The sequence below is a fragment of the Ursus americanus genome, chromosome 3, assembly GCF_024610735.1.
Source record: "Ursus americanus isolate L20-20 chromosome 3, mUrsAme1.1.p, whole genome shotgun sequence".
Taxonomy (NCBI): Eukaryota; Metazoa; Chordata; class Mammalia; order Carnivora; family Ursidae; genus Ursus; species Ursus americanus.
The window spans coordinates 86,850,586-86,872,961 of NC_142129.1; the positions used below are offsets into that span (position 1 = coordinate 86,850,586).

Consider the following 22,376-nt stretch of genomic DNA (forward strand, 5'->3'; position numbering starts at 1 on the left):
GATCAGCAAAGAGTATAATCTGAGAAGTCAGTTCTATTGGCAAATATCTGAAGAACAAACACAAAAAAAGGCCATCTCATCCGGGGTTTTTGGGTCCCTTCATTCTTTCCTTGCCAAAAATCTTAATTGGGTTTGTAAGAGGGGAATTTGAGAAATTTTGTTTTCCTGGTATAACCCGTGAAACAAAAGCAAAGTAGATTAAGGCAGAGAAATAAATGAACTTATCAAGAGTGTTGTTTTTCCCCTTTAGACTTTTTTTTTAAATAAAACCCACAAACTTTGTAGTTTAAGTTTGAGACTTTCTCAATCCATGTTTTCACATTTGATTATTCTCATAATTAATAACCATACACAGAAAAGAGAATTTTTTAAAAATTCCTTGCCATATCTACAAATCTGTTTTTCATACTTTGCTGTAACTACTTACGTAAGTTGTTTTTTTCTTCCCCCTGCAGAATCGTTCAGGGAAAGACAATAAGAAGGGCCTGTGAACTTTGAAAGAAGATTGTGCGATGCCATGTGAAGATGATCAATTTGTTATCATGTTAGCCTCTAGAACATTTAAAATTCAGTTCGGAAGAAGGTACTATTTACAACCAGCCAATAATTTTTTTAAAGCCACATATAGGCTGTTATCATAACAGCATTGTCACAATATTTGATGATGTTTCAGATATGTTGTAAAGTCTGTATTCCAGCTCTCATGTGAAATGTAAGCACGATAAGCACCCTATTGAAATGTCGAGAGTAACATTGCTGTTTACCAATAAAAGGACAAATTTATAACCAGTCACTTCCAAAACTAGATTTTTAAGTTGATGAAACCATTAATAGCCTTGAAAGCTTTGATGAGTTTTCAGTAATAATAATCTATTTAATGAGATGATGATAATGCTGGTATATTTGAAAACAGTATTCAGTATTAGCAAATTTGTTCATAGGGAGATTAAATAAGGAAAAATGATCAGAATTAGCCACTGTATATATAGGGAAGAGTCATAAAGAACAAAAAACAAAAGCAATGACCTTAGTTGTTGTTTTTTATAAGTCTGATGATTATAGTTTACTCTTATAAGACAGCTATATTGATAATTATATTTTTGTTACTGTGCTTCTATATCCATTAGACTGTTTTTGTTGACATTGGTGTTAATAATACATAATTAGTAGGTGTTACATCTTTTTAAAGTTCATCTGGTAATGAAGTTTACATCTGTTTGCATAACTGCCATACACTGAACTTAAAATTATTTTACAACAATGTGGAATTTTTTTTATTTTTAATTTTTATGTTATGTGAGTCACCATGCAGTACATCCTTAATTTTTGATGTAGTGTTCCATGATTCATTGTTTGTGTATAATACCCAGTGCTCCATGCAGTATGTGCCCTCCTTACTACCCATCACCGGCCTATCCCAATCCCCTACCCCGCCCCCTCTGAAGCCCTCAGTTTGTTTCCCAGAGTCCATAGTCTCTCATGGTTCATTCCCCCTTCTGTTTATCCCCCCATTCATTCTTCCCTTCCTTCTCCTACCGATCTCCCTGCTATTTCTTATGTTCCATAAATGAGTAAAACCATATGATAATTGTCTTTCTCTGCTTGACTTATTCCCCTTAGCATAGTCTCCTCCAGTCCCGTCCATGTTGCTGCAAATGTTGGGTAATCGTTCTTTCTGATGGCTGAGTAATATTCCATTGTATATATGGACCACATCTTTTTTTTTTTTTTAAGATTTTATTTATTTATTTATTTGACAGAGATAGAGACAGCCAGCGAGAGAGGGAACACAAGCAGGGGGAGTGGGAGAGGAAGAAGCAGGCTCATAGCGGAGGAGCCTGATGTGGGGCTCGACCCCATAATGCAGGGATCACGCCCTGAGCCGAAGGCAGATGCTTAACCCAGGCGCCCCGGACCACATCTTCTTAATCCATTTGTCTGTTGAAGGGCATCTCGACTCCTTCCACAATTTAGCTATTGTGGACAATGCTGCTATGAACATAGGGTGCATATGGCCCTTCTCTTCACTATGTCTGTATCTTTGGGGTAAATACCCAGTAGTGCAATTGCTGGGTCATAGGGTAGCTCTATTTTTAACTTTTTAAGGGATCTCCACACTGTTTTCCAAAGTGGCCGTACCAACTTGCATTCCCACCAACAGTGTAGGAGGGTTACCTTTTCTCCACATCCTCTCCAACATTTGTTGTTTCTTGCCTTGTCAATTTTTGCCATTCTAACTGGAGTAAGGTGGTATCTTAAGGTAGTTTTGATTTGAATTTCCCTGATGGCTAATGATTTTGAACATTTTTTCATGTGTCTGTTAGCCTTTTGTATGTCTTCATTGGAAAAGTGTCTGTTCATATCTTCTGCCCATTTTTTGATTTGATTATTTGTTTCTCGTGTATGGAGTTTAAGAAGTTCTTTATAGCTCTTGGATACCAGTCTTTTATCTGTAGTGTCATTTGCAGATATCTTCTCCCATTCCGTGGGCTGCCTCTTAGTTTTTTTGACTGTTTCCTTGGCTGTGCAGAAGCTTTTTATCTTGATGAAGTCCCACAAGTGCATTTTTTCTTTTGTTTCTCTTGCCTTTGGAGATATGTCAGGAAAGAAGTATGTCAAAGAGGTTACAGCCTATGTTCTCCTCTAGGATTTTGATGGATTCCTGTCTCACATCGAGGTCTGTCATCCATTTGGAGTTTATCTTTGTGTATGGTGTGAGAGAGTGGTCAAGTTTCATTCTTTTGCATGTAGCTGTCCAATTTTCTCAACACCATTTATTGAAAAGACTGTCTTTTTTCCACTGGATGTTTTTTCCTGCTTTGTCAAAGATTAGTTGCCCAAAGAGCCGAGGGTCCATTTCTGGGGTCTCTGTTCTGTTCCGTCGGTCTATGTGTCTGTTTTTGTGCCAGTACCATGCTGTCTTTGTGATCACAGCTTTGTAGTATAGCTTGAAATCAGGCAACATAATGCCCCCAGCTTTGTTTTTCCTTTTCAGCATTTCCTTGGCGATTCGGGGCCTTCTCTGGTTCCACACAAATTTAAGGGCTGTTTGTTCCAGCTCTTTGAAAAATATCATTGATATTTTGAGCAATGTGGAGTTCTTGACTCAGAAAGCTAATATACAACATATGCAAAGAGCAATGTTTCCCATCACCATAAGAGTTACTAATTATACAAATAATACCTCAAATATACATACACTGGGGTCACAGTTTCTCTGAGATGTATCTGTATTCTGAAAGCTAAATCTTAAATGCTATTTTTCATTCGTATTCCTTTAGAATCTCCTTTAGAACATGATAGTGATTGTAGTAGTATTAATATGATTTAGGTTGTTCGGTGTTTAGACATAAAAGTCATCTTCCTTGTCTCATAAAGACCTAAATAAGCGAAAATGGAAAATAATGACCCGAGTTCTTACTTTCCCAGTATCTGTTTCATCATTTGTTGTTTATTTTCATTTTAGCACTGACTTCATGCATATCTAATTTTGGTCATTGTGACACAGATGAAATGAGCAAATACATAAGAATTTTATTTCAGATCAAAGTCAGGAGCTACTGCTGGAACACAGGCATGCAGGAGACATTTAACAGGAGTGAGCGCCGGAGTTAGACCATCTGGGCTGACAATGCCCTGAATAACAAGGAAGGGGAGTGCTCGAGTAGGAGGGAACTGAATAGGGACAGCTCAGAGTATTGCCTCAGAAATAGCTGAGTGGGTAAACATGAAAGTACGGCGTGTTTGTGATCCTGGCCTCCTGGGCACAGAAATCAAGTTTAGTGACAAAATAATAGAGAAGTAGAAGATACACAGCTTTAGAATTGGCAGAACTAAAATCGAATCCCAGCCTTACCAAAATTTAGCTGTGTGATTTTGAACAAATTACTCAAACTTGCTAGACTTCCATTTCCTCATCTCCGAAAGGGAAATAATAACATTTAGGTCAGGATTATTATGTAAACTAAGATACTACAATGATCCTGGTAGTTTTTTAGGCTGTGCAGCAGGGGGAAAGCCTGGGCACCCTGTGAAGAGCATGAGGATTTGAAAGATTACCAGAAAGCGCTTAAGCTATAAAGTGGGTCCTGGGATGGAGCCCCATGTCACGCTCCCTGCTCAGCAGGGAGTCTGCTTCTCCCTCTCTCTTCTGTACTCCCCCCGCTAATGTGCTCTTGCTCTCGAGCTCTCTCTCAAATAAACAAAATCTTGAAAAAAAATAATAAAGTTACATTTAAGTAACCTTAGACCTCAACCCTCAGTTTTAGAAATCTGCAACCTGATGCCTTAAAAGTTTGAGCAGTTTCCCCAAAGCGGTGTGGGTAGTTAGATTCAGGGCCAGGATCTGAGTCTGTTCCTGTTCCCCAGATATTATTCTAGTGTCTATACACAAATTAATTATAATTTACTAGCCAGCATTTGAACCAGGGAGTTTGGCTCCAGAGTCACCATACTGAACTGCCTTTCAAGCTACACTCGTTTGTTCTTAATACTCTCTTCACCACACTGATGGTTCTTAACGCATTCTACTGTTATAAATAAATACGTATCCCATGGATTTAGTTATACTGCATATTAAGTTATGTTCTTTCCTATTGTCAGTAATGACTTCACTATGCCTTGGGCTGTATCACAGATTCCAACTCAGGAGCGTCAGTCTTGCCCTTTTCCATCAGAGTTACGTAGACTTTGCCAGACTCCCTACTTGTAAGTCTACCTGGAGACTCCAGGAAGTAGTACTTAAGAAGTTTTAAGTAAGCACTCTAGAATTCTGCATGAGTCATCCTGGTGGCTTGCCTAGCTTTGTCTTGGGCCCAGTAATGGTAGCTGAGTTACCCTAAACTCCAGTCTAGAGCCTAGAGTTAAACTACTCTCTCTGGTACTATTCTGATGCCACCAGCCTGCCTGGATCTCAGAATACCCATGCTTCCAGTTCCAGTGCTGGTCTCTGCTAGCCTGAAGGGACGCTCTTGCTTCCTTCTGGGACCTCACCACTCCAACCACTTGCATGCACCTGCTCTTGTTGTCTTGCTCTACCTCTGTGGGTTTGGTCTGGTTCTGCATTCTCATTCCATTGTCCACTGCCTTCTCGCTGCCCCACTACAGCTGAATGGCCCAGGCCCAGCACTACCGACAAGGCCCATGGGACACACCTTGCATTCGAATGCCCACTTTATACTGTGCAAATATAGCAATCCTCATAAGCACTGACTTTAGTATCTAGAGTGGATTTGTCTAAATCCCATGAAGCTCTTTTTCTGAACTTTTTTATCCTTTGGCCTATCTTTCCTAGAATTCTTGAAAACTCCACTTACAAAAATTCAATTTTCTTTTTTTGGCATTTCTTTCTCTAATCAGTTTACTAAGTGGCATTTTATTATTCCAGTGTGGTGCTTTCCACCTTATTTGCTACAAACACATCTTCCTCACTATAGCCAAAGTGATTTCCAACACTGCAGAACTAAAAGACAGCCCCCCAGAAACTACCCATGTCCTAATCCCTGGAAGCTAGAAATACTGTCTTCCATGGCAAAAGTGAGTATTACTTTATATGGTGAACAAAACAAAAGTATCATTTTTCTTCTCCCAGTGATTAAAGTGTGTGTGTGTGTGTGTGTGTGAGAGAGAGAGAGAGAGAGAGAGAGAGAGAGATGCTTTTAACTCTTCTTTACAAAGAAAAAGACAAAAGACACAGGTGAATCTAGGGTTTTGGGGGGCCTGGAGCAGATACACTTTGGGGAGTTCTCTGTAAGAAAAATAATATAAAATTACCAGAGCAGGGGCGCCTGGGTGGCTCAGTCGTTGAGCGTCTGCCTTCGGCTCAGGGCGTGATCCCGGCGTTCTGGGATCGAGCCCCACATCAGGCTCTTCCTCTGGGAGCCTGCTTCTTCCTCTCCCACTCCCCCTGCTTGTGTTCCCTCTCTCGCTGGCTGTCTCTCTCTCTCTGTCAAATAAATAAAATCTTTAAAAAAAAAAAATTACCAGAGCAAAATTAGGTTGAACATGAGAATTTATTCAGAATAAGAACAGAAATTACAACACATTGCTTGAAACTTGGAAATCCAGATCCCCTTCTTCTAATGTCTCTGGGTGATTTAGGAATGCTTTCCGATGCCCACCAGCTCCTCCTTTCTACCTAAAACACTCTATAACTTCAGTATCCTGAGGATTCCTATGTACTTTAAAAGACCCAAAGCTTAAACTTCATTAACTCTAAATCTAGTCATGAATCTACCTCTAGGTAAGAAATGGGAAGGCAAAAAGAATGTAATCAGCTTGCCGAAAACTTCAAAATTTAAAGGGACATAAATGACAGTCACTTATTTTATGATAGGTATACCAGTTCTGCTGTAACACAGTACCACAAATTTAGTGACTTAGAGCAACAGCAATTTATTCTCGACAATTCTGGAGGTTAGAAGTCTGGAATGAGTGTTACGGGACTCAAATCAGCAGGAGCAGGGCTGGTTCCTTCCGGGGGCTTTAAAGGAGAATCTGTTACCTTGCTTCCTCCAGCTTTGCATTTCTCTGATGCCCACATTCCTTTGCCCATGGCCCCTTCCTTCACCTTCAAAGCCAGCAATGGCCAGTGAGTCTTTCTCATCCCACATTACTCTGACATTGACCTTCTTCTTCCTTCTTTCTCATTGAAGAACTCTTGTGATTGGGGCGCCTGGCTGGCCCAGTTGGAAGAGTGTGCGAATCTTTTTTTTTTTTTTTAAATGATTTTTTATTATATTATGTTAGTCACCATACAGTACATCCCCGGTTTCCGATGTAAGGCTCGATGATTCATTAGTTGTGTATAACACCCAGTGCACCATGCAATACGTGCCCTCCTTACTACCCATCACCGGTCTATCCCATTCCCCCACCCCCCTCCCCTCTGAAGTCCTCAGTTTGTTTCTCATAGTCCATAGTCTCTCATGTTTCATTCCCCCTTCTGATTACCCCTGAGTGTGCGAATCTTGATCTCTGGACTCTCTGGGTCACGAGGTCAAGCCCCACGTTGGGTGTGGAGCCTACTTAAAAACAAAAACAGAAACGTGATTATATTGTGTCCACCCACATAATCCAGGATAATCCCTTTATCATCAAGTCAATTGATTTGCTAATTTAATTCCATTTGCTACCTTAATTCCTCTTTGCCCTATAACCTTACCCAGTTCCAGTTTCTGGGGATTAGAGTATAGTCCTTTTTGGGAGGCTGTTATTAACGATGTCAACCATGTCAACCGCAGTGAGGAAATTATTTGAGTGCCAAGTACTTTTTTTAAGTAATCTCGAGGGCCAACATGGGGCTCAAACTCGCAATCCCAAGGTCAAGAGTCCCGTGCTCCTCCGCCTGAGCTATTCAGGTATCCCGTGAGTGCCAAGTAATTTTGAAAAAAATTTTTTATGATCAGATTCCTGTAACTTTTTATTGGTTCTCTTTTTGGAGAATTTATATTTTTCATGAGACGATCTGTGAGGGAAGCCAGAGTACGATTTTATGTTTCCGAACTGAAAAGGAGCTGGTACTGGAAGCTCAGCCTGCCCAGAAATCTGCTGCCTTTGGTCTTCCTCCGGTTGAAGGCAACCACAAGACTCCCCAAACACTAGAAAATACCAGATGGAGGATTTTCACCTAAAGAAAGCAGAGTTGCAAAAAGCTAACTGAACACATGCTTTTACTCTCTCCTACACTGCACTGGAGCTATAGTAGAGGGGGTTTTTTAAGGCATAAACCTTCAGGGATAAAGTGAGCATGACAAGAAACTTTGGAAAGGCTGTAGCACCGATGGACAAGTGGTGCTGACTTTACCAGAACTCAGGAAGAATGAATTCTGTTTCCTCAGAGGGGAAAGCTGAGAACAGAGTCCATTGAAGCCACCAAATAACGAGCGCTTGGGAATCGGCCAGCTCCTTCTCACAAAGGAGGGCAGATCCCTCGATGCCCTTCTCCCTGCAGACTCCTGGGTGATGAGCCTCCCTCACCCCAGCACACAACCGTTTTCATCTTTAAAGAGTGGAAAGCAGAACATCTGTCTAATAAACAGAAAACAGAGGAGTTAAGTCAATGACGTCAGCATACTATATTGCAGAACTTTCTCAACCCGGAATGATAGCAGCCTGTCTCTTACTTCCAAGCAGAAGACCAGGACTTTCTCTAGATGGGAATCTATTCGACGCAAGATAGAGACCTAATAATGCCGACAAGGGTGATGACATCAGGGGTTCCCCACCAAACCACAGCCTGCTCACCCGATAGGATATCACACCCACTTAGAGCTCCCAGGCAGCTCTGGAGGCCCCGACTTTGAAGTAAGAGCAGGCACTCAAGCATGAGGAGAATCTGAGAAAAGCCTCTAATACAAAAACAAAGAGACCAAAAAACAAACAAACAAAAAATGTGGTGAAAATAGAAAGCATGCAGGAAGAAGAAAAGTACATTGAAAAAATAAATAACAGCTGGGCCCCTGGGTGGCTCAGTCGGTTAAGCGTCTGCTTTTGGCTCAGGTCATGATTCCAGGATGCTGGGATCCAGTCCTGCATCAGGCTCCCTGCTCAGCGGGGAGTCTGCTTCTCCCTCTGTGTTCTCCCTCTCTCTCTCAAATAAATAAAATCTTTAAAAAAAAAAACCAAAAAACTAAACCCTTAATATCTTCAGAGAAGACATGGGTTCTTATTTCACTACACCTATGAAATCAGAATTGGAAGCTATAACACATTTCTTTAAGAAGGAAAAAAGAGCCTTGGGAAAAAATAGAAAAAGGGCCCACCAAATCCCTAGTATGGTGCCTGAAAATAGACGACACCACTGAACCGAGTTCAAAGAGAAGATTCTACAAGTTTCCAGTGAGAACTCTGTTCAAAAGAAAACCATAGGCCCAAAATTATGTCGCTTAGGTTAAGGTCCCAAATCTATAAACTTTAAGACAGTAGCTAGCCTAACTGCACTTTCGACTGCCCAGAAATGTAACCTTTAACCAGTCTACCTGGGAATTTCCTGGTCCACACTAGGCAGTTTACTGATAGACCCCTTCTGCTCCCCTTAGGAGGGCGACCTTGCCTAAAACATCAGATCCTTTGCTAATAATTTCCTTTTATCTGCTCCCTCTCTACCTTTAAAAACCTTTCCCTTCCTATAGCCCCTTGGAGTGCCCCTCTACTTGCTAATTGGGATGCTGCCCAATTCAGGAATTGATTAATAAAGCCAATTAGATCTTTAAAATTTACTCTGTTTAATTTTTGTTATTTAACAAATTAAAGGTGAAGGGGTCCAAATGAGTTCAGATTTCTCCAAAGGAATTCTGGAAGAGAGAAGACAATGGAATAATGCTTTGAAAATTCTGAGGGAAAATTATTTCCAACCCAGAATCCTATACTCAATCATGTATGAGTGAAGAATAAAGGCATTTTCAGGCTTGCAAGTTCTCAAAAAGTTTACCTCCCACACAACCTTCATCGGAAGCTAGTGGATAGAGGATGTGCTCCACCTAAAGGATGAGTAAACCAAGAAAGAGGAAAATGGGAAACAGGAGGAGATGAGCACAGGAGACAGAGGGAACACACAGGATGATGGGAAAGGCAGATTTCTAGCTGTGAAGCTGTTCAGATAACCCTGGGAAAGGCTTTTTCAAGACAAAGTTTAATCAAATTTTGATGTGAATGAACATGTGGAGCATAATGAACATATTGAAGGGAAACTCCCAATTACACTGGAAGAGGGTTTGAGGTTACATTAATGATATGTGTTAGTCATAGAAAACTAAGCAAATAACACAAGATAAACAAACAGAAAACCAAGATAACTGAAATAAAGGGATCGCCAGAAAGAAAGAAAAAAAAAAAATCCGGGAAGTAAAAAGTAATAGCAGCTTACCACATAGCTCCTTTGTGAAATAGAAAATAGAATTACAATAATGTGAATAGTCACTACGAATCTAGCCAAAATTATGGATAGGCGGAGAAATGCTATATGCAGGGGGTTGGCCGTAGTGGGAACAAAGGAAAGAGAGCTAAATCCTCATCTCACCTGGTGAGAAAACTGAAAAAAAAAAAAAAACCAGAAATGCACGAATATGATTTAGAGATGTAGACATACATATCAAAGCATCAGCTACAGGATTTGAAAAGTCGTCACCTCTGGGAAAGAAAACCTGGCAAAAGGAGCTGAGGATTGCTATCTTATTCACCCTGTAAAACTAGTTGTTTATTCCCACTGTAACACTGATAAAAACTTAAAATTTTAAAAACTTTTTTAAAAGAAAGCAATATTACTGAGTGAAGAATCCTATTCTACCTTTCTGGAAATACTTAGATTCAGATTAATGAGATTGTGTATAATACATTACAAGCTCTTTAGAAGAAAAAAGCCTTATTTAGATTTCTTTATATCGGTCCTCAGCCGGTATTAGCATTTCCATTTGTCCCCAATGTAATTATATTAACATTACATTAGCATATGACTTTGCCTTTTCCAGAACTCTAATTAAGATTTTAAATAACATGTATACCAGTGGGAATCTCTCATTCACCCATGTTAAACACCTTTCCTATTTGATTATAATTCCACTTACTAATTCCTTCTGGCTTTTGTCTTCTAAACAATTTCTGATTTTTATGACCTGAATGCAATTTGAACTGGTCCAGTAAATGGTTTGCAAGGCCCAGGTGTAAGATAAACTGGCAAACTAAATAGAAGACAGCCATTGGGTAGCGACCAAGGTTACCCCAGCTGATCTGTTTATTAAAAGGACCATGCTATGAATTTTTTTTCCAATTCATTCTAAGTTTTTTAGGCACCTACTCTACACTGAGCATTTTGCCAATAAAAACGGCCAACATTTGTTGAGTCCTCACCGTGTGCTAGGTTCTAATTGCCTTACCTACTCCACATTATTTAATTACTGCAGGAACCCTATGAATTAAATACCATTGTTATCCCCAGTTTGCAGGCAAGGAAAATGAGACATGAAGAGAGAGATGAAGTATGTTTCCTGAATTCCTTAGGGAATGGCTGAGCAGGGACTCCAACCCAGAATCCACACTCCCAGCCAGTGCTGCACATCCTCTCCCCTTGGAGGAGACCACAAAACCAAAGAAGAAAGACAAAGAAACGAACCATGGAGCGCCTTACTGTGGTCTAGAAAATTCTGTCACTGTCCTTAGTTATCACAACAATGTGAAGAATGGTTATTACTTCCTTCTATTTGTGAGATTGATTAGGAAACCGTGCTCAGAATCACAGAGATAAGCTTCAGCCCTTAAGAAACTTATTTCTACTGGGGATCAAACACACAAACACAGAAGGAATGGGCGCAGTCACAAGATGATGTCAAATGTGTGCGAGGAGTAAAAGTATAGTAAGATCTCCAAAGAGTGTTAACCAAGGGAGATGCTGGTGAGGTATCCTAGTGAGGGGTTGATGTGTTGATTTGGGGTAGACATAGAGGAAGAACGAACGACATTGTCCCTGACTTTTGTTCTTTGCTGTAGGAGCAATTTTCCTCTTTTTTGTAAATGTTTATTATTTTACAATATATTAGCTTTCGTGTTGACAAAAGTGATTTCCAGATTGCCCTCTTTTTAGAGGAGTGTCAAAGCAAGAACAAATGCCTAAATTTAGGAATGGTATGAATGGGTGAAAGAGCAGAATATGCAAACTAAAGAGGGGGGAGGTTGTTCTCTGCAGGTTAGAGAAGGCGAAGGAGGGAAGATACTGGGAGGTAAAGAGATGAAAGGAGGGTAAGTGGAGTTTAGGAAGGAGAGTGATTTTCCCTGAGGGAAGTCTATTTGGAGATAGGACCTGGATTGGCTTCAAACCTTCAGGGGCCAGACTACTGACCTGTATGCTCTTGGAGAGGCTTTCATAAATAAGATGTTGCCATTTGCCTTTTTTTCTTTTTCTTTTTTCTTTTCTTTCTTTCTTTCTTTCTTTTTTTAAGAATGTCAGAGGAGTAGATAAGAAGAAAGAAGAAAAGTCTCTTAGCCAAGACTAGTGCCAGTCCCCTCAGATCAGTGGCACATTGTCTCAATCCAGGGGAGTATTGCTACTGTTTAGCATTTGGGACAGGGCCAATGGTGACGCTCAGCAAATATGGGTTCCATCTCCTTGAGAATAATTGCCTTTACATCTTGTGACATCTTCCATGGACGCTGCGATGAAAATCAATTATAATCCCTTTTGGTGGGAGAAACTAAATTAGAAAGAAAAATGATTAGAAACAGAAGGCAGCTTGATGCTTGTGATGCCAGATTTGTTCAACATGTGATTCAAAAGCCGTGGATAAGTTTTTCTGGCCGTTCTCCCAATTAACAACCTTTAGCTTACTTAAAAGCCAAAATCCGTGACTCAAAAGAGCGTGCTAGGAAGAAATTTTTGACAGATAAAATTAGCTATTCCTGGCAACATCAAATAACATATATACATACACTCACGTACCTTTTTTTGAAATGAAGCTCAAATTATACCAAGAGCTAACTCAAACTACTCCCCAGACTCCAAAACTCAATTACAGTCGCTAACGTTTATCAAGGGCTTACTATGTGCCAGGCACTGCGTTTAATTCTCACATCAACATTATGAGTTAGGTACTAGTCTCATATAATCTTATTTTGAAGGTGAGGAAATTGAACCAAAGGGAAAGCTCAGTAACTGCCCACAGGTGGAAAATGACAGAGCCTTTTTCAGTCTGGACGACTGAAACTTCAGACAGTCTGACTCCGAGGCATTCCTGATAAAGTCTTTGCCTTCGAGGAGGTTGTAGCCTCGTAGTGGATTCAGACAAGCACCCTTCAGTGTGGTAAGCGCATGCATATTAAGAGTGCTAAGGGGCGCCTGGCTGGCTCAGTCGGTAGAACAAGCGACTCGTGATCTCAGGGTCATGAGTTCAGGCCCCACGTTGGGCATAGAGCCTACTTAAAAAAAAAAAGAGAGAGAAAAGACCTATGTAGGAAGAACATCGACCCTGGACTTTGGCTATTGGGGAAGACTCCATGAGAAAGGGGCAACCAAAGCAAGACAGAAGCTACGGATGGTGAAAAGGGGAAAGAGTCCCAAAGAGAGGAAGAAGCAAACCTCCAAGGCAGAGAGAGCTCACTCAGTACCATGGGTGCATAAAAGAGGGTTATGCACAGCCATTTTGAGAAATTTTAAGCTAAGAACAAAGCTGACCAGATATGCATTTCTAAAACTGTTATTGGCTGGTTAGAAGAATATCTTCTGAGTAGAACAAGAAGAGAAGCAGGGAGAACTATTAGGGGGCTATTGCCTTCGGGGTAATCCTGGCCTAAACCCAGGCAGTAGCAGTGGAGATGGAGAGAACCGGAGGAACTGGAGAGTTATTTAAAAAGTAGACTTGACAGTAGAATGACATCAGAGGCATCAGAGAAGACTGAATCAGGAAGTGTCCTAAGTTTCTGCCTTAGGCAACTAAATGGATGGGATGCCATTCACAAAGACGGGAAATTCAGGAAGTGTAGCAGATTAAAAAATGGGGTTGAAAGAAGATAATTCCATTTTGATCATATCGAGGTACTCATGCAGCATACAAATTAATAGGGAGAGCATTCTTTATGACAGAATAATTCACGTGAGTTCTTTCAATCACCCAGTTGCCCTAATATATTTTTCCCCTAATATATTTTTAAAAGTTTGATTCACAAAATTTTTAATAGAACTTTTCATCTAGTAATCCACAACTATTAAGATAGATATATGTATATATAATTTATCTTATCACGAGGGCATTTCAAACATCATATTAGTTCTTTTTATATGATTGACAAACTACCATATGGATATAATTTTTAAAAACCTCAGTACAAAATAGAATACAACAAAAATAAGTCTCTTCATTAATATGAACTTATGTTAAGCTTAATAGAGATACAGATGGTTACATATAAAAGTACTATAGATATGTTTATATATGTATTTCATATATGTAAAATGTTACCTAATATTATTTCATAATACACACATGTATTTCTTTGCTCTATCAGCAATGCCATCCCAGCAGCAATGAGCACACCTACTGCCCACATCATGGTTCCTAATACTGTTTCCCAATAAAAGAAACCGGGTGGGCTTCCTTAGAGAAATGGCAGATTCAAGGACTGATACAGGAAATATACAAGATAAGCCTGGAGGGGCTCCTGGCTGGCTCAGTCAATAGAGTATGTGACTCTTGATCTTGGGGTTGTAAGTTCAAGTCCCCTGTTGGGTGTAGAGATTACTTTAAAAAATAAAATAAAATAAAATAAAATAAAATGAAGTGAAATAAAATATAAAATAAAATAAATAAAATAAAATAAACCTGGAGCATCTTGCAATGCCAGAAAGTAAGGAAGTGCTCCAAAAACCAAAACCAAAACCACCATACCATTGATGGGGATGTGTCGAAGGGGCATAGGAGCCAAAAGAAAGAATTTTCAAGGCCAAACCTGGAATAATTTGATGAACAAAATAAAGTAGTATTAGATTCTAATACAAAGGATAAAAGAGTCATGATTCCATACTGACATGAATAAGTAATTGAATAAATGGAGGGGGTGACACAAATCTCTGTTACAGAAGAATTCTTTTTTTTTTTTTTAAAGATTTTATTTATTGGACAGAGATAGAGACAGGCAGTGAGAGAGGGAACACAAGCAGGGGGAGTGGGAGAGAAAGAAGCAGGCTCATAGCAGAAGAGCCCGATATGGGGCTCGATCCCATAACACCGGGATCACGCCCTGAGCAGAAGGCAGACGCTCAACCGCTGTGCCACCCAGGCGCCCCTTACAGAAGAATTCTGAATAATCTATGTAGATACTCCACCCTCAAGGAGATGGAGGTTAACTCTCTACTCCTTAAGTGTGGGCTGCATATAATGACTTCTTTTCAAAGAGTATGGTTATAGAAAAGGGGGTAGGGTAGGAGAGAGTCACTTTACAGTGGCGAAACCTAACAAACAGTACTTTATCCAGGTGATCAAGTTCAATACTCTCTCAACAATGATAAGTCATACTGAAACTGTATATCCTTGATACGATATGATAAAAATGGCTCTTGGCCTGCATGGTTTTCCTCCCCCCTTTAAAAAGCATAACACCGGTCTAAGTATGAGAAAAATTGGATAAATTCCAGCTCAGAAGTATCTTACCAAATGCTTAGCCAGTCAAGGTCATCAAAAACAAAGGAAATCTGAGAAACTGTCACAACCAAGAGGAGCCTAAGGAAACAAGAAGACTAAATGTAATGTGGAACAGAAAACTAACATTTGGTAAAAACCAAGGAAATCTGAACAAACTGTTGACTTTGGTTAATAATAATGTATCAATTTTGGTTTTTTCATTGTGGCAAATATACTAGACAAACAAGTTGGTAATAGGAAGAACTGGCTATAGGGTACATGGGAACTCCATACTATCCCCTCAATTTTTCTATGAGTCAAAAACTATTCTAAAAATAAAACATATTTTTTAAAAAATCTCGTTTCCATCAGAACCTTGTTTCTGATGGATCTTTCTAGAAATACTCTGTTTATATGCAGAGATATTGTCAATTCACCCCTCCCTATTCTTTCTCCACCTTTCTCCACTCTGCTCTGTGCCCTGAAGACTGATCTTATGAGTAATGAACAAGCTGTCTGGCTCCTTAGCTGTCTGGCTTCTTCCAGTAGAATTTGGGCAATGGAGAAATGGAGGGGGTGGGGAAGATCCAACCAGCAAAAGATGAGAGGTAAGGAAGGGGAGCAGTCTGTACATTTATTCCCCCAGCTTCTTCCTTGTTGGGCCTGGAGTTAGCAGTGCTTCTGTTCCTCTATGAAGGGCCACAGTTCCTTCCGGGCATCCCTGTCCAGCTACTCTGGATTGTGGTAACAGCTCCCACCCCCTCTTCCCTCAGGCTAGAATTGCTGACAGCTGTCTTCTCAGGAGACAGCTGACAGCTCCCCTCAGCTAGCCCTGAGGTACTTCACCATTGCCTTGTTGGTTTTCCTTGACCTGCCCACACCTTTAAAAACAGTCCCCTCATTAACTGTCTCTCACAGTCTTACCTCTTTCTTGCTAGGCCTCTAACTAATAGCATATACAAATGTATAGTCCTTTCCTTTATACAACTAGGAGCATGCTATACACAGTTTTTGCACCTTGCCTTTTTTTCATCTAGGATACATTTCAGGTTCCCTTCCATGTCCATATTTATCAATCAACTTTGTTAGTATCCCATAGTATCCTATTGTCCGTATATATCATACTTTAAATATTATATCAAAAGAGAGGAGTTAAAAGCTGAAACCTAGCATAGGGACCACGAATGTACCCTGGGATGGGGGAAGAAGATAGGACTAGAAATTCTATGATATTGTGGTGAGGAAAACCGACATTGCCAAAGCTCTGGAGAGGTGATGAAGGTGGAAGTTAAGAAGGTAGGCTTTGGAGTCAAACTGCTTGGGGTCATATTCTAGTTAAGTCAAACTGTGTGACCTTGGGCAAATTATTTAACCTTTCTGTGTGTACTTTCTCATCTATAAAATGGGATAACAATATCCCCCTCAAGGTAATCCTTAAAGCTCAAAAGCAGTCAAGCTTTCAAGTCAGCTTTCAAGTTGTACCACACTGGGTAATAAGACGCATTTAGTGGAAGTAATGCCATGAACTTCCATCCTGGTCTCTCTTCCTGGTCCCAATCCTTTGATTCTTTCTTTTCAACCTCCCTCAACTTCTTCCTTCTCTCCTCATCCCCCCAATCTCTCCCTTTATGCATGCTAGGCTTTCTCTCTCAATATTTAAGATTTGCTTTTAAATGAAGAATTCTTAGGTTCTAGGATTAATTGTGTTGTTACTAATTTATAGTTCAATAGAGGAGGTATACATAATTTTAAAAACCATTTTTTTAATAAAGCAAAATAGCTGTCAGCCAGCCAAAAAAAAAAAAAAAAGAAATACGTCTCAGATAATATGCTGTTGTTTTCTCCCAAAAGCAGTTAGAGTCATTGTCTGGATCAACGTCTGCTCAGATCTTACACGGATTACCTTAACTACTGAGGAGAATTTACCGAGTGTAAGGCACCACCAGTACCCAAAAAGTGAAGTTATTAATCACACATGGAATAATTAGAAACAATGAATAAATTATAAATACTAAATTTTTTTCCTTTATACATGTCATTTAAAAACATAGCTACCAACAAAACTTTATTCAGAAAATAGTTCTCCACAGAGTTCAATGTCTCTTATTTTATTTAAATTCAATTAATTAGGGGCGCCTGGGTTGCGCAGTCATTAAGCATCTGCCTTCAACTCAGGACGTGATCCTGGCGTTCTGGGATCAAGCCCCACATCAGGCTTCTCTGCTGGGAGCCTGCTTCTTCCTCTCCCACTCCCCCTGCTTGTGTTCCCTCCCTCGCTGGCTGTCTCTCTCTGTCAAATAAATAAATAAAATCTTTTAAAAAATAAATAAAATAAATAAATTCAATTAATTAACATGTAGTGTATTATTAGTTTCAGAGGTGGAATTTAGTGATTCATCCAATGCATATGACACCCAGTGCTCATACATCACGTTTCCTCCTTAATGTCCATCACCCAGTTACCTCATACCCCCCTAAGAATTCAAGGTATTTTAGGGTTTTTTTTTCTCGCCACCTAAATTCAAGGATCATCTGCATTTCACAGAAGAAAAGAGGTCTTTCATTCTCCTTTATGACCTCTCAAGGGCTTGGTGCTGGCCTTTTTATCTGTCTACCGCGCCTCCTCCCCAAATGCCTGGGCGTAATTGCTACATACATACATATGGAGGGCTCCCAGTTTGCTATCTCTAGATCTGACTTACCTGGATTTCAGCCACACTGCCTGCCTTTTCCTCAAGCACTGCCTGCTCTTTCCTGACTCAGGGTTTTTGCATTTGCTGTTCCCTTTTCCAGGAAGGCTCTCTCCTTATCTTTCAGATCTCTCTTCCAATGACATACCCCGTTTAAAGCAGTGCTCCCACTCTCCTTGCTGTGCATTTTCCCCATCAGCAATTCCACGTGACATTGTTCTGTTTATTTCTCCCATAGATTTCATCACGAGTAGAATATTATCTGATTTATTTCTTTCCTTGTAGTCCTTGTCCCCCACGGGAGTATAAATTCTTTGGGGGCAGGAACTTTGTTATACCTGCTCACTGCTGTATCCCTAACACTTTAAGATGGGGTCTGACCCAAGTAAGGGGTTCAATAAATACTCACTGAATGAATAAATAAATGGATGGATGGATGAGTGAATGGAATACCTAAACATCCAACTCATGACAAGGCACATTCCTCAAGTTTCCCTTTTCTCCCTCCATTGATAGACCACAGGATAAGGTGTGCAAGGATAACTTTAAAGTTTCATGCTAGTGAGAGACAGATTTCCAGACCACATGTCTAATTTGGATTCATATTAAAGAATCTGGTGCTTCCTCTACACTCTGAGACATTATTGAATTATATAAAAATACATTTTTATTGACACTGCAAGGTGTTTTAAATTGGAATGCATGGCCACTCAGTTTTAGAAAGAATTCTTTTTTTAAATGATTTTTGTAAAAGCATGGATTCTCAGTTTTTCAAATTAGTTTCATTCCTACCTAACAGTTTCTCAAGATTCCATCATTAAAGATTAACCAATCAATAATTTAACAAGTGTTTCTTCAGTACCTATTACATCATCATGATTTGCCAAGTTCTTCTCTAGAGACGCAAAAGAAGACTAGCATCATAATCTTCCTTACAGATAGGAAAAAAAAAAAAGACAAACAGAAAATAATCAAAAAGCTTAACAGTGATTATCTGGGTAATGAGATAGGAACTGAATACTGTTTTCTATTTTAATATATTTTTTGTCCGCTTATAGGCATGTCTTACTTTTTAATACCATAAAAGACATATACGATATCATTTCTGTCTTCAAGCAGCATATCTTATATCAGGAGAGAGAGAAAAAATAACATACAGGAAACAAATAGAGAACTATTGAATACGAAATTGTGTGGTTACTGAAAAGCAGCCCAATGAGTTGTTCAGAGGAGAGATCGGAAAAGGTGAGAGAAAGTTAAAGTTCTTCTTGTGTATAAATAGGGCAGAAATTAGCATCTATTGTCTTGAGAAAGTCAACAAGCAAAATGCAAATAAATGCTCAGGATTAAAGTTGATTTTCCCAGTGAAAATGACCACTTCCCCAGGCAGCCAATTTTTCAGAGTTTCTACTGATGACTAACACTGGCCTGAGATGTGAACGGTGTTTCTGTTTGAAATGTGAACAACAGTGAGTTCCAAAAGCTGCCTCCAAACAGAAGGGACTCAATTCAGTTCTACAGAAAAAAATAATAAATGAGCTGCACACATTACAATTCAAACGTAGAAGATGATAAACGTCAAAGTCTAGGATGTTTTTGAAAACAGATTTCGAGGCATTATTTGCACATTTCCATTAGTTTGTGGTTCTTCTGATTGGGGAACTTTTACGTTGTTTGAAAAGAAGAAAGTAAAACTTTACACCATAAATTTGCCCTCTAAACCAGAAAAGAGTAAAAAACTTCAAAAAAAAGGCTAAAAATTGCTGCTAACTAAACTCTAGGATACCACCAGTTGTAGGATGAGTCCTGATAAAAGGTGAAAAATATGCATTTTAGAATCAGTGAAATAGTGTATACATTTTGCAACCACTTGATGAATGTCTGCTGCACCCACAGATAGGAGACCAGTGTCCTTGCCGATTTTGTTCACCATTGTATCTATGGCCGGCACTAATCGATTCTTGATAAATCCTTGAATGAACGAATGAATGAATGAATGAACGAGCGTGTGGATCGAATAGTGGAATGTGTCTTACACTCCAAATACCTAAATGATAAATAAGAAATGCATTTTAAATCAGCCTTAACGGCTAAATAAGTGCTGGAAAGTAGCAATAACAGTGTCTGACATTTATTTTGAAGTGACACATTATGTCTTTGGAAAGAAGTCCTAGAAGAGATTAAATTCTGATAAATAAGAACCACCCACCTCTGTGTGAACCAGGTGAAGCTTGATTTGTAAAGCCTAAGTGAGTAATTTGAGGTGTTTAATATAACAAGTAAATTAGACAGGGAGAGCAAGCTGTTACCACATCCCACTCTTCTCTGTTTTTAAAAGACAGCCAGATTCAGCCCTATGAGAAAAGCAATTCTCTACTTTTATAGAAAACTGTAAGGGAGATGCCATTCTGTCCATGCACCATTTCTTTCTCTCTTAGAAAAGGCATTTAAAGGGCACCTGGGTGGCTCAGTTGGTTGGGTTGTGGGCTCTTGATTTTGGCTCTCATGATCTTGGGGTCCTGGGATCAAGCCTCCCCTCCCTCTACCTTCACGCTCAGCAAGGAGTCTGCTTGAGGATTCTCCCTCTGCCTCTCCCCTCCCTCCTCAAATAAATAAATACATCCCTTCATAGACAACCTGCTTCTGTTTGGGGGATTCACAGGTAGCAGAGCAGGTCCGTTGCTGCGATCTATTGAAAGTCAGCCCTCACCACAAGGGTGAGAAATAACAAAAAGAAATAATCTTAAAAAAGAAAGAAAGAAAAGGCATTTAACAGAAGAAAATAATATCTTTAACCAGGTACTTGCAGCACTTACTACGGTGTGGTAATTATTAAACCAAATTCTTATATAAAAAGATGCAGTTCAAAGAATAATTCTATTCTCCAAAGGAAGTTATCCCCTTGCCTTCTAGTGTAAGTTGATAGTCTATTTTCTCCTCTGTCCTTCTGACACCTCTACCCCACTCCTTGTTCCTTTGATCTCTACCACCACCACCAAACTGCCACTAAGTTCTGATGCAAGTGCTCCACAGAGCTGACAGGCCCAGGTTACCAGGGTTCAAAATAGCAAGTAACAGGGAGCAGAAGTTCTAGAATGGGATGTGGGTTATATGTGTATTTGCGTAGAGCCTCCACATAAACTCAGTGAAGAATTGTGAGTCATCTAGGTGAGTGACTGTGGAACCAGTTCTATGAACTGATGATACAAAATTCTGGGCAGCCATTGGCAAAAGTTAGGAAAAATCCGTATGTACTCACCTGGAAGATATCAGTGACATAGACTTGATTTGGAAAAAAAAAAAAAAAGTTGTAAACCAATATATAGTTTAAGTTTTAGTTTTTGAAAGAAATATGTTTGGGCTATAAGTATATCTGTTTAGAAACCATTATAGAAGGTAATGATGGTTGAGGGAGGCATAGTACTTGCCTTCCAAAAGTTTTGGTCTCCAAAAAAAAGTTTTGGTTTAGGGAGGGAGATAAGACTTGTATGAAAACAGAATTAGGATATTAAGGTAGATAGCAAAAGGCATCTTGAGAGAATCCGATAAGGGGCCAAGAGAATTCAGAAAAGGATTCATTCTGACTGAGAGCATCAAGGAATGTTCATGGAGGAAAATAGTGTTTTAACTGCAGCTTGAAGCTATGTGTGAGGGTATACGGAATGGAAACATTTAGAATCTACTTTAAGACAAATATTTGCCTCTATTTCAGTGTAGTTAAGTTACACATCCAATAATGTGTTACTTATAGAAAATGCCTGTATATATATATATATATATATATATATATATATATATATATATATATATATATATATATGTAGAGAGAGAGAGAGAGAGAGAGAGATGTGTATGTTTAGTACATGTAGCAATTTAGTAGTAGATGTACATTTTAGTAACATACAGAACCTTAGAGGGACTTCGAACCCCATCATAGGATGTTTAATAGCATCCCTGGCCTCCATCCACTAGATCTCAGTAGCATACCCTCAGGCGTGACAACAAAAATGTCTCTAGACATTGCCAAATGCCCCCCGAGGGGCAAAATAGCCCTTAGTTAAGAACCACTGGTATATGCAGTTGACCCTTGAACAATGTGAGTGTTAGGGCTTCCAAACCCTGTGGAGTTGAAAATCCTCCAATAACTTTTGCCTTCCCACAAAATTAACTACTGATAGCCTACTCTTGACTGGAAACCTTACCCGCAATATGATCAGTCGATTGACTCATATTTTGTATGACTTATGTGTTATACACCATATTCTTACAATAAAGTAAGGTAGAGAAAAGAAAATGTTATTAAGAAAATCATAAGGAAGAGAAAATACATTTACAGTATTGTACTGTACTTACAAGAGAAATTCCACCTCTAGGTGGTCCTATGCAGTTAAAGCTGTGTTGTACAAGGGTCAACTGCACAAGCTAAACCTTCCCTGTGAGTGGATAAGAATTCTCAAGTTCATGACCTGGATTTTTATTTTTGGGTCCCTTCTTCAATGGTTCTTAACGTTATTTAAAGTTTATTCATTTTATTTTATCTCTACACCCAACATGGGGCTTGAACTCAGGACCCCAAGATTAAGTA

The 22,376-nt window shown here is 39.4% G+C and overlaps 1 protein-coding gene across 1 annotated transcript in view; it reads left to right on the plus strand.

Moving 5' to 3' along the window:
- The window catches only part of BCAP29 (B cell receptor associated protein 29), a 65,214-nt gene extending 48,300 nt beyond the window's left edge, over positions 1-16,914 (plus strand). Inside the window, exon 8 of the mRNA XM_045793465.2 lies at positions 456-16,914. Coding sequence (XP_045649421.1) covers positions 456-491 — 36 coding nt within the window. The 3' untranslated portion in view covers positions 492-16,914. The remainder of the gene's footprint in view (positions 1-455) is intronic.
- The last annotated feature ends 5,462 nt before the right edge of the window (positions 16,915-22,376 follow it).